The sequence below is a fragment of the Antedon mediterranea genome, chromosome 8 (assembly GCF_964355755.1).
Source record: "Antedon mediterranea chromosome 8, ecAntMedi1.1, whole genome shotgun sequence".
Taxonomy (NCBI): Eukaryota; Metazoa; Echinodermata; class Crinoidea; order Comatulida; family Antedonidae; genus Antedon; species Antedon mediterranea.
Window position 1 is genome coordinate 28,483,144 of NC_092677.1, and position 13,817 is coordinate 28,496,960.

Here is a 13,817-nt window from a genome sequence, read left to right on the forward strand (position 1 = left end):
ATGTTTTTACTATAAAAATACACTGAATACAACTGCTAAATTCAACCGAACTGCACATCATTGACTATTTTACTGCTTTAAATTAAAGTATTTTCATGTAAATATTTTTTTGATCCAATTTTTGGTCAAAGTGAATGACTATTTATGTTACATTTATTAAAATTGCATATTCATAAACATTAAAAAAAAAATTGTTTTTCAGAAGAATTAAAAAGTACCATAGATAGGCTATTAATATAGTATTACCTGGGAAGAGTGAAATTAAGAATACATTTTATAATATAACAAATGACAATAACATAAACTAACAAGATAAATAAATATAAAGTCAGTAAAGATAAGATAATTATATATTTTAAATCTAGAATTTAAGTACGAGTATTTGTGTTAATCGCGATTACGAGTACGATCGAGCATTGTGTGTACTACTGACGACGGTGAAGTTTTACATCCGGGACTTTCAGTGCGGCTGCGTAGTAGTATTAAAATTGGACTTAGTCAGATTTTTTCCTAAAAGCTTCGAAGTCGCCATTATTTAACCGGTACGTGTTGAAACGATTGGCTAGTTAATATTTAGCTGTTCTTTTTTATCAAGATAATTTAAGAATACTATCAACCGATATGGTAAGTATAATTGTGAATAATGTATGAATAATTAGACAGGTTTTCTGAGTCGTATTACTTTGTTTTCGTACAAAAAAGCTAGGCCTAGCTTAGGCCTATTGTAACTCTCTTTTAACAATGATTTCCGTTTTATCCATGAGATTCCTCCTCGCGATATAGGAAAGTGGGAAGGGGAAAGTACCTGTGTTTTGGTGGTACAATTAACAGACAGTAAAGGCTTTTTCTAGTCGCAGGCCCAGTAACTTTGTGTCATTTATTTATTTATTTATACTATTGTATATTTTTTGTATTATCTATTTTACTAAAGGATACAGACGATGCTATTAAAACAAAGAAATCGTCAGGTAAGCATAAATTTCTGTTGCATTCAACACTTCTATTCTACGTTTAAAGGAAAGGAACACCCTAATATCTTACCTAACTATTATAAAAGTAACCCTACCAACTTAATATTCAGCACAATTTATGTTTAAATCGGATTTGTAGTTTTCTAGTAAACAGGATTTTAAAGCTGTTTTCAAGACATTTGAAAATCGCCATCTTGTGCTCATGGCAGCCTGTTTGTGACGTCAGATACGGCCGACGAAAATGTTAAGATTCGCGGTTGCATTCAGCGCTTCTATTGGCTAAGCGAATCCGCTAATATGATTGGCTAATAACGCGACATGCGGTCATGCAGGACGGCGATGACACGGTATGAGCATGCGCTGGCTTGGTAAACAAACCTTCGATCGATCTTTTCTTCTGCAAGCCAATTCGTAAATCTTTCAGCTATTGTTAATCTATTGTTACTTTTATTGCCTAGCTGTTTGAAACGGGATTTGGTAGGGGAATTAACTGGCAAACGGAGGCTGTTGGTTGACGATGCAGTGTCTACTTTATTTTCGTTCAACACGAGTTCTAGGCCTAGTAAGGCATACAGTACAGATACACTGGCCGAAAGTACACCATTCTTCGACGGCTTGTTATGCTCGAGAATGTTCTTCTTCTCTTCTTTTTTCCTCATCAGCACGACGCAAAACTAACTCTCTTTCTGTATATTCTGGTTCCAATTTTTTTGAATTATAAAAACTCCAAGCCATATTCCGAAAATATTAGGTATGTTAGGCTATTTAATTGATTTTATTTATGGTTATATCCCGCACTTCCATATTGAAATACTGTACTAAGACGATTGGGCGCTTGGATTTGCTTGAATGCGTCCACCTAATCTGACGTCACATAATTGCTCTTAACCTGTCAAAATGGCGCTGTTCAATTTCCGATATTTTGTCGTTTAAAAGTCTATTTTTTAACTAAATTGCTTACTATTGTACCTTGAACCATTGTAATCATGTTTTTATTACATTTATCTATAAGCACAGTGGCACATTTAGCCCAGGGTGTTCCTTTCCTTTAACCCATGTGTTCCAGCAGGCCCACCAGACGACGCATGGAACACTCTAAACAAAAAAACACAACAATCTAACTGGCGGACTGTATCTACTGTACATCACAGCCACAGCATGTTTATAGCGGCAAACTTAACAAGAGCTTCACATTAACTAAAATATTATAATTATACAATGTTTACGCATCATGGCTACATTTTATGGTATGCCTAACTCTAAGGCCCTATTACTACTAGCCCTGTATTGTAGTAGACATAAATGCAATTCACATGCTATATCTACACCTTCAGACAATTGGGCCTCTGTCTTGGGCATACCTACCAAAAAAATCTCGCTAGGAAAATGGTGAGAAAAGATGATCAATAATAAAGAAGTTGTGAGTAAAAAAAAATAAAATTAAAATACGTCATGCTGTAGCCTATTGCTACAGCATAACGTTGCAAGACCCATACACTGCCTATTCAGCCATTCGACCGGCTTGTGACATAACACATTATATTTTCCCAAAAGCCATATAGGCGTGGGTAGCCTGGGGATTGATGCAGCCACTTTGAATAAAATATTTATATTATAATATAAAAATACAAATAATATATATTAAATTTGGTTCAGTTTTCAATTCTGAAAGAGGCTTGAAACAAAATTTAAAAGCTTAATACTATCAGAAACTGGTAAAAAGAATTATTGGAATACTTGCCAATACTCATGGAGGAATTCTTTTAAAATAAGGTTTCTTTTCATTGACTACAGAACAAAATACATTTAAAAGTATCAATATTGAGTTCCATAAGTGATTTGATTGTTGCATTTCTTATATTTTTCATGATAGATAAAAGCAATTCATCAACAAACCATATAAAACAAAAGATGAGTAGCCCTTCAAAACATGTGAAAAGTAATCATCACACTAGTGATGTATTGGATAAAAAACCTAATGACAAAAAACACAAGAGTTCTTCTTTAACTGATGGATCATCAAAACCTAAAAATGGAGTATCATCTTCTGGAGATATACATAAATCTAGCAACCAGCACAATTCATCAGCCCATTCTAAGCAACATTCAGGAGAAAAGAAATCTAGTTCAAAGACTATTAAACCCAGCAATCAGAAGGTAGAAAAACGTGTAAAAACAGAACCTGGAGAATTTAAAGTAAAGAAAGAACCAATAAACAGGTAATATTGTACAAAGCTATATTGTTCAAATCTTGTAAATCCCAAGCAAATCATTAACACTGTCATTTTCTTATTGTTAAAATTACTTGCACTATATACACCAAAACCCTCCCAATACTGAATACCCTTAGGCCTGCTTAGTATGGGATACCCTTAACCTTGCCTAATATGGGATACCCATATACTTGCCTAATATCGGATACCCATAGGCTTGCCTAATATGGGATACCCTCTCAAACAGCATCGTGGACCGATGTGCTATGAGGAGAGGTTAAATCTGCCTTCAGTTTCATCTTTGTCCGTTAGAAGAAATAAATTTCTTTTGTTTTAAGGTTCTGGTGGGGTTTCTGGACTGCAGCACAGTTCATGACTGTATTTACATAAATAGCCGTCACAATGACCGCCTGTGCTTCCGCCACCAAGCATCAAGGACACAGGCTTTTTTTCATTCGATAGCCATCAGGTTACCCCGTGTCTGGGATTAGCTTCCCAGACCGTTGACAGATGCTGCAGTCCTAGAAAGCCCATCATCCGTCATTAGAAACGTGTCTGGGATTAGCTTCCCAGACCGTTGACAGATGCTGCAGTCCTACATATCCATCAGGTTACCCCGTGTGTGGGATTAGCTTCCCAGACCGTTGACAGATGCTGCAGTCCTCCTAGATAGCCATCAGGTTACCCCGTGTCTGGGATTAGCTTCCCAGACCGTTGACAGATGCTGCAGTCCTAGAAAGCCCATCATCCTTCATTAGAAACGTGTCTGGGATTAGTTTCCCAGACCGTTGACAGATGCTGCAGTCCTAGATAGCCATCAGGTTACCCCGTGTGTGGGATTAGCTTCCCAGACCGTTGACAGATGCTGCAGTCCTAGATAGCCATCAGGTTACCCCGTGTCTGGGATTAGCTTCCCAGACCGTCGACAGATGCTGCAGTCCTAGATAGCCATCAGGTTACCCCGTGTGTGGGATTAGCTTCCCAGACCGTTGACAGATGCTGCAGTCCTAGATAGCCATCAGGTTACCCCGTGTCTGGGATTAGCTTCCCAGACCGTTGACAGATGCTGCAGTCCTAGAAAGCCCATCATCCTTCATTAGAAACGTGTCTGGGATTAGCTTCCCAGACCGTTGACAGATGCTGCAGTCCTAGATAGCCATCAGGTTACCCCGTGTGTGGGATTAGCTTCCCAGACCGTTGACAGATGCTGCAGTCCTAGATAGCCATCATTTTACCCCGAATCTGGGATTAGCTTCCCAGACCGTCGACAGATGCTGCAGTCCTAGATAGCCATCAGGTTACCCCGTGTGTGGGATTAGCTTCCCAGACCGTTGACAGATGCTGCAGTCCTAGATAGCCATCAGGTTACCCCGTGTCTGGGATTAGCTTCCCAGACCGTTGACAGATGCTGCAGTCCTAGATAGCCATCAGGTTACCCCGTGTCTGGGATTAGCTTCCCAGACCGTTGATAGATGCTGCAGTCCTAGAAAGCCCATCAGCCTTCATTAGAAAGTTCACATTCATTTTGATTCACTGTATTTTGTCTTTTATGTGTAAACTAACTTTGGGGTTGGGTCAACCGGCTCAGCTACAGGGAATAAGTTCACTTACTGTAGGTTGACCCTGGTCTCCCCAATTTCATTTTTTGTTTTGTTATGTATATACTGAAAGAGACTGAATAAATAATGAAATGAAATATGGAATACCCTTAGGCTTGTCTATATTATGTCTGGTTTTCCGGGAAATGTTTTTAATGGTAATGAAAGAATAGCTTTTGAAATCGGGAAATTTGTCTGTTTTGGGAGTGAACTTTATTTTGTTGTATAATTTTGTAAACCATTACTTTTTTACAGTTCACCGAAGAAAAAAGTAGATGGACATTCAAAGGATAACAGTGTGGTGGTAAGTTAGTTTATCCATTACTTTCACTTTAGTAATAGTAACAATATTCTGTAAGTAGATAAAATGTTATTATGTAAAAATAAAATTATGATTTAATTTCAGGTTAAATCTGAGAAATGCCTTAAACGTCCTCACTCAAGTGCAGATGAATCCAGGTAAGAATGTTGTTGGTGTAGAATTAGAGAATTGTATGTCTTAGTTCTGTCAATGGAATGTTATTCAAGGGTGCACATCTTTGAACACATTGTCCCCTTCACCACAAATCTTCAAATCACAATGTTATCAACTTAAACAAAATTGAAACAAATTGATGAAAAGTGTGCCATATTGCATAATCACAAGTAGGAACAGTCGACGCAACAGTGCTGCAAACATTGCTACAGGCAGTTATGATTCATGCAAGAACAGAGAAAAACATATAAGTTCTGTATGCGGGGATAAACCAGGTCAAAGGCTATGGCAACTAAACATATACGTACTGTATGCGAGGATAAACCAGGTCAAAGGCTATGGCAACTAAACATACAAGTACTGTATGCGGGGATAAACCAGGTCAAAGGCTATGGCAACTAAACATAAGTACTGCATGCGGAGATAAACCTATGGCCGGAAACTGATTTTGGGTTTACAACCCTCTCAAAACAAACCCCAAAAAATAATAGTCGTCGTATGTTTGGTAGGAATATAAAAAGTTCTGTAATAAAAGTTGCTTTTTGTTAACATGTGTTAGTGTTAACATTGCTGGCTGCACCCCTGTTATTAACAGGTTGTGTTGAATTTTTGTATGGATAATATTGTTCCATAAACAAGGGTGTTTGATCATCGATTGCTTTTATTATTATATATTATTATGATTATTCACAGCATTAAAAAAATTAAAGTAAAAGAAGAACAGGAACCCAAGAGAAAAGAGGTGAAGACAAAGAAACGAAAATCTGAGGAAGTGGATGATGATTTTGTAAGTAGTTTTGCATACATTTTCTCTAAAGCCAGTAAGAAATAAAATGTTTTTAATGAGAATAAACAAATACGTTTCCATCTAATATTTGAGAAAATACGTGATTTGTAAATTAACCTACTCATGTAGTATGGATGCATTTTTTCTGGGTGTGGTCTCCAAACCTTATGTCAAATTTAATGTGACAATTTCTAAATTGTTTTTCAGGTTTCAAAAAAGCAAAAGGACAAAAAACATAAAAAAGCTAGTAAACATAAAATTAAAGGAGAATCAAAAAAGAAAAAAGAAGAGGAAACTGTATGGAAATGGTAAATAATATTGGTTATTATTATTTATTTTATTTAAATATCAATATAATATATATAATATAATTATAAATGTTAAACCTTTTGTTTTATCTGTTACTCTGTTTATGGTATTTTATGAATTGGAAAAAAGAGATTTTTAAATTGAGTTTTTACAATTTAACAAAGATTTTACCCCAGATTGTGAGCCACTGCCAAATGTTGTTATGTTTCTTCACAGGTGGGAAGAAGAAGGGCATGCTGATGGTGTTAAATGGAAATTTTTAGAACACAAAGGACCTGTTTTTGCTCCAGAATATGAACCCCTGCCAAAAAGTGTCAAATTTTACTATGACGGTATAATAAACATTTTGTTGTCAATTATTTTTTATTTGAAACACTAAAGTAATAAAGAGAAAAAAGAAAAGTGATATTTTTTTCTCAACACATTTGTTGTTCTTTTCAGGAGCTGAAATGCAACTGAGTGTTAAAGCAGAAGAGGTTGCTGGATTCTATGCACGTATGCTTGACCATGATTATACAACAAGAGATGTATTCAATAACAACTTCTTTAAGGATTGGAGGAAGGTCAGTGACAAATATGCACACAATATTTGTTTAATGATACAAATTTGGTTCCTAAATCACCTTATTTGTTAGTATTTGTTTTTTTCGGTGTAAACATATTTCATAGCTTTACCTTGCTGTTCAGCTTGTATTATACTTATATTCCTCTTAATTCTTAATATATTATTTCAACTCTTAATATTTCATCAATATGTTTATATTAATAATAATAACTGGTACTTGATATAGCGCAGCCATTATGCTGAAAGCCTCAATGCGCTTTCATTGACAGAAAAATTTAGAAAATTAAAAATTCAAAAGGTGGGTTTTGAGGAGAGATTTGAAGACACTGGTAGAAGTTGCCTGACGGATGTCAATAGGCAACGCATTCCAACGCATTATTTTAATCAAAAGTATTCTGTGTTTTTATTTTGTCGTGTCATAATAACAGTTTTTTAATTACCACAGGAAATGACAGATTTGGAACGAAAGACTATAACTACCTTAAAGAAGTGCAATTTTAAGAAAATGCAGGAGTATTTTCTTATGAAAACTGAAGAGCGAAAAGCGATGTCCAAAGAAGAAAAAAATGTAAGAAACTATTATGAACTTTATTATAAATGTTCAGTAAGTATGTTAACAAAAATTAGATAAATAACACAATATATTGCAGCCATATATTAGATAAAATAACACAATATATTGCAGCCATATATTAGATAAAATAACACAATATATTGCAGCCATATATTAGATAAAATAACACAATATATTGCAGCCATATATTAGATAAAATAACACAATATATTGCAGCCATATATTAGATAAAATAACACAATATATTGCAGCCATATATTAGATAAAATAACACAATATATTGCAGCCATATATTTCCATCATTTATATATAAAAGTTTCAGGTTTAACTAAATTTTGAAATATTAAAACATTGAGTAATAATTATTATTCTTGCACAATAATTTTGTTTTAGAAAATTAAAGAAAAAAATGCAGAAATACTGGAAGAATATGGCTACTGTACGATTGATAGTCACAAGGAAAAAATTGGCAACTTTAGAATTGAACCACCTGGTCTGTTTAGAGGAAGAGGAGAGCATCCAAAGCAGGGAATGTTGAAAAGAAGAACATTAGCTGAAGATGTTATCATCAATTGTAGCAAGTATGTGGTCCTTTGTTGTCAGTGGTGGTCTTTGCATTTGTTATTAATTGTAGCAAGTATGTGGTCCTTTGTTGCCAGGGGTGGTCTTTGCATTTTTTATCAATTGTAGCAAGTATGTGGTCCTTTGTTGTCAGGGGTGGTCTTTGCATTTGTTATCATCAATTCTAGCAAGTATTCTATTTAATATTTCACTCCCAAATGCTGTCAGTTCTTGCATTTATTAATATTATATTATTATTATTTACCCATTAACACTTTGTTTCAGGGATAGTAACATTCCAAAAGCCCCAGCAGGTCATAAATGGAAACAAGTTACTCATGATAATAAAGTATCCTGGTTAGCATCTTGGACAGAGAATGTTCAAGGTCAAATTAAATATGTCATGTTAGGTGCATCTTCCAGGGTCAAGGTAAAATATATTTTTTCTGAATTAGTTAATATTAAATAAAATCTAGAATTTAAATTCTTTTTAATTACAATATAAATGCTTGTTTTTACAATAAAAGAATTGAAATAACTAAGCTTAAATTCTAACATTGGTAATTAGAAAGTTTTTTCTCTTTTTAGGGAGAGAAAGATTGGCAGAAATATGAAATGGCCAGATCTTTAAAACAGCATGTTGATAGAATTAGATCTCAGTACAGGGAAGATTTCCGTAGCAAAGAAATGCGTGTTCGACAACGTGCTGTCGCTCTGTATTTTATTGATAAGGTAAGTTTTCCCTACTTTTATGCATTTTTATTAGATTGCATGGATGATATACATGTATAGTCAAGTGATTTAATTGAAATCTCTACTACTTACAGCTTGCCCTTCGTGCTGGAAACGAAAAGGATGAAGAAACAGCTGACACTGTTGGATGTTGCTCACTAAGAGTTGAACATCTAACCCTTCATGAAGAACTAGATGGAAAAGAATTTGTGGTTGAATTCGATTTTCTAGGAAAGGATTCTATAAGATATTACAACAAAGTTAGTGTTGAGAAAAGGGTAAGTATACAAATTATGTTTGTATTACCTTATATGATGGAAGCATAGATACAATTAATGATTGGATATTGTAACATGTATATTGCTATTTTTTATAAACGGCATGTTTGAAATACTAAATTCATGAATTTTTAGGCATTCAAAAACTTGAAATTATTTATGGATAACAAGCAACCAGGAGACGACTTGTTTGATCGACTAAACACTACTATTCTAAACCGTTACCTTCAAGAACTAATGGAAGGCCTTACCGCTAAAGTTTTCCGTACATTTAACGCATCATTTACCCTACAGAATCAGCTTGATGAGCTTACAAATCGTAAGTAACCCACTCTTCTTAAGCTGTTTGTGTAAAATTACAAAGTGCTTCATTGAAGACAGGCGTTGTTCTTTATAAGACATAGACGTTGACATACATACAATGTTTAAAATTCCACCACAACTCAACATATCTGAGCTCCACCACTACCATGCTGCCGACCATCTTTAAATAGACAAAAATACTTTATAATTTAATAAATTTATGTTATTCGGTGTGCTCAACAATATGGCTGGATCGAACCCCAATTCATTAAAAAAGACTTTTGACACCATTATTATTCGTTTTTCTTTCTTTTAATATATAAAAGCTGATGACAGCATTGCTGCTAAGGTCTTGTCATACAATCGGGCAAACCGAGCTGTTGCTATCTTATGTAACCATCAACGTGCTGTGCCGAAAACGTTTGAAAAATCTATGACAAACTTGCAAGAAAAGATCAAAAAGAAGAAAGATGATGTCAAGAAAGTGAAGAAAGAGTATAAAGCCATGAAAGTAGAGTATAAAAATAGTAGAAATGACAAGCTAAAAATGTAGGTTGAAACATTTAATCATTCTCTTTAGTCGTAATGTGTATAGTACTACTAATATATACTAATGTATATTTATAATGTGTATAGTACTACTAGTATATATACTAATGTATATTTATAATGCGTATAGTACTACTAGTATATATACTAATGTATATTTATAATGTGTATAGTACTACTAGTATATATACTAATGTATATTTATAATGTGTATAGTACTACTAGTATATATACTAATGTATATTTATAATGTGTATAGTACTACTAGTATATACTAATGTATATTTATAATGTGTATAGTACTACTAGTATATATACTAATGTATATTTATAATGTGTATAGTACTACTAGTATATACTAATGTATATTTATAATGTGTATAGTACTACTAGTATATACTAATGTATATTTATAATGTGTATAGTACTACTAGTATATATACTAATGTATATTTATAATGTGTATAGTACTACTAGTATATACTAATGTATATTTATAATGTGTATAGTACTACTAGTATATACTAATGTATATTTATAATGTGTATAGTACTACTAGTATATACTAATGTATATTTATAATGTGTATAGTACTACTAGTATATACTAATGTATATTTATAATGTGTATAGTACTACTAGTATATACTAATGTATATTTATAATGTGCATAGTACTACTAGTATATATACTAATGTATATTTATAATGTGTATAGTACTACTAATATCTATACTAATGTATATTTATAATGCGTATAGTACTACTAGTATATATACTAATGTATATTTATAATGTGTATAGTACTACTAGTATATACTAATGTATATTTATAATGTGTATAGTACTACTAGTATATACTAATGTATATTTATAATGTGTATAGTACTACTAGTATATACTAATGTATATTTATAATGTGTATAGTACTACTAGTATATATACTAATGTATATTTATAATGTGTATAGTACTACTAGTATATATACTAATGTATATTTATAATGTGTATAGTACTACTAGTATATACTAATGTATATTTATAATGTGTATAGTACTACTAGTATATATACTAATGTATATTTATAATGTGTATAGTACTACTAGTATATACTAATGTATATTTATAATGTGTATAGTACTACTAGTATATATACTAATGTATATTTATAATGTGTATAGTACTACTAGTATATACTAATGTATATTTATAATGTGTATAGTACTACTAGTATATATACTAATGTATATTTATAATGTGTATAGTACTACTAGTATATACTAATGTATATTTCTAATGTGTATAGTACTACTAGTATATACTAATGTATATTTATAATGTGTATAGTACTACTAGTATATATACTAATGTATATTTATATAGCAATAGCTGAACAAAAAAAATTCTAATTAAAAATGGCCCTATATGAGAAAGAAAACCAGCAAAGGCAATTAATTTCAGGCTTATGATGATCATACAACATAGTTGGTTTTAAATGAGCCAGTTTGTCTATAGAATATTGGAAATAGTAGGTATTGTGTGGTAATGCGAAATATATTCTATCTCATGATATCTAGAGCATTGGAAAAAAAGAAAAAACAAGTTGAAAGGCTAGACGAACAACTGACAAAATTGGAAGTATCTGCTACTGACAAAGAAGAAAACAAGGAAATTGCCCTTGGAACTTCCAAACTTAACTATTTAGATCCAAGAATTTCTGTTGCTTGGTAAGTTGACAAACTATACACAAATCAAACACTGTGTAGCTATATCAATGCTAGTTTTGTTTGTAAATTATTTGGATTTATTGCCTATTATTTATACTTTTTTAATAACGCATGTTGTAAGGTATAATTTTTAAACTGTATTTTTATTTTGTTCTTTAAAGGTGCAAGAAATGGGAAGTTCCACTAGAAAAAGTGTACAACAAAACACAACGAACCAAATTTTCATGGGCCATAGATATGGCTGATGCTGACTATGTATTTTGATGCTAAAGACTTCCAATGTATAGCTTATAGTTTTTATTGTCTAGTTGTTCAACATAAAACATTAAGGTTGAATTATCTTGCCTTGGAAAGTATTGCACAACAATTTTAGTTTGTCATATTACCCATGTATTGAAATTAAACAAATGTTACCATTTTTATTCAAAAGTAATTGAGGGGTGGTTTTGAGAAAGTAGTGTGCATGCATTGGAAAACATTATGATGCTTGAATTCATGCTTGATAAAGCATGAAAGGGGCATTGTAAGATGATCAATAGCATGTCATTTTAAATAATGTAAATTTCAATAGCACTTTATGTTTTGGTTTGTTTTTAAAGATGTATTGTCCCTTGAAACACAAAAAATGAAGGTCAAAATATTCTAAATTTAAATTGGCCATATCAAAGTAATATTAATGTATTGTACTTTAAGTCGAAAATTCAAGCCAAAAACAACAAGTTTACGTTATTTACAGGTAAATTTATTTGATTACATTTCGTCTGGAAAATCATCGCGAGCGAAAGTAAACAAAGATTTTCAAACCACGAGTATGCATTATGCATGATGCTAATTAGGATTGTTTACAACTCGTCATAGTTGAGAAGGTATTTTCACACAGATTGCGAGAAAGTTTTATGATTATGCATACAGAGTAGCCAAACAAGCGCGTTGCATTATAAGATATGTTTTGATCGAAAACTTTGACTGGAAGTCAAAGTTATTTTTTGAACAAAAAAACGTCTGTATTTCAGTTTAATGATTTTTTTTTCGACTAATTTTTGGTGAAAGTTAATAACTATTATGATACTTCAAAATCACCCACTTTTTTTCGAAATCTATTTTTTTGGAATTAGGCAAAGGGACAATGCATCTTTAAATATTTCCATAATCATTGATTATTGAATTCTTGTCATGTATTTGTTGCACACCAGTTAATGTAAATAGTTTCTTCTGTTTAATGTTCAGTTGCAGCTTATTTTACTAAATAATAACATGTGAAAACAGGTTATAAACCAAACAGATTACACATTTAACATGTGAAAACAGGTTATAAACCAAACAGATTACACATTTTGAACAATTCTGTGACATAACACTTTTACAAATGAAATCTTCACTTTTGTATAAAATAAAAAGCAAGGCTTAACCTTCTTGTCAATCAAATTTGAATGTTTTTAAATATGTTTAGTAATAATGTGAACAAAATTAGTGTTACTAATCTTGTTATTGATGGTTGTTGTTTACAGATTTGTTCCAATTTTAAAATAACAAATACTTGAATCTTTTTTAATGCTGTATTATAGCTGTATGTGTAGGTAGTAAACAATAATGGTGAATCTATTCACCTTATTTTGTAAACATTGTCTGACTATTTTATTTACTTGCTTTAATTACTTAACTTCTTTGTACTGTACTCGACGAAAAATGCATAGGGTTTTGTATATTATGTGGTCCATCTAGCCAAAAAAAAATTAAAACAACCAAAATATCAATAGTGTTGTAAAACCTTTTCCAACACAAATTAAAGAGTCTTTAGTAATGCAAGACGTGAACCAATAATTGACGGAAGAAATAACACAAAACACTGGAAATGACTAATGGAACTTTCCTTTAAATTCAAAGGCATATAGAAATCATGAGGTTTCTTAAAGTTCTAGAATTTTATAGTATACTTTTTCCTGACCAGCATTATCTTTGGGGTGCCTCTGTCTTGGTTGTTGTCTCTGAGCACCTGGTCGTCTGTGGCAAGGCGCTATAAAAATCCTGTTATTATTATTATTATTATAACATTTATTCAGATAATATTAATAATGAATGAACATATACAAAATAGAAAAAAGATATTAAAGTCGATTAATTGAAAAAAATGGGTAATTTAAATTATAAACTAGTGTGATGCCAGGATTGACGAAGCA

General features: G+C 32.2%; 1 protein-coding gene across 2 annotated transcripts; it reads left to right on the forward strand.

The window, feature by feature from the left end:
• The first annotated feature begins 516 nt into the window (after positions 1 to 516).
• LOC140056346 (DNA topoisomerase I, mitochondrial-like) lies at positions 517 to 13,611 on the forward strand. 2 transcript variants are annotated; one of them, XM_072101691.1, is made up of 18 exons: positions 517 to 624; positions 932 to 968; positions 2,845 to 3,190; positions 5,038 to 5,086; positions 5,189 to 5,241; positions 5,951 to 6,044; positions 6,252 to 6,352; positions 6,570 to 6,685; positions 6,795 to 6,916; positions 7,364 to 7,486; positions 7,886 to 8,073; positions 8,339 to 8,483; positions 8,642 to 8,785; positions 8,881 to 9,063; positions 9,199 to 9,382; positions 9,693 to 9,915; positions 11,491 to 11,640; positions 11,802 to 13,611. In XM_072101691.1, the coding sequence occupies exons 1-18, from the start codon at positions 622 to 624 to the stop codon at positions 11,902 to 11,904; spliced, it is 2,364 nt and encodes a 787-aa protein (XP_071957792.1). In that variant the 5' UTR covers positions 517 to 621; the 3' UTR covers positions 11,905 to 13,611. The 2 variants fall into 2 exon arrangements, with proteins under 2 accessions (XP_071957792.1, XP_071957793.1); XM_072101692.1 differs by lacking the exon at positions 932 to 968 and having other exon boundaries at positions 534 to 624.
• Positions 13,612 to 13,817: the final 206 nt, after the last annotated feature.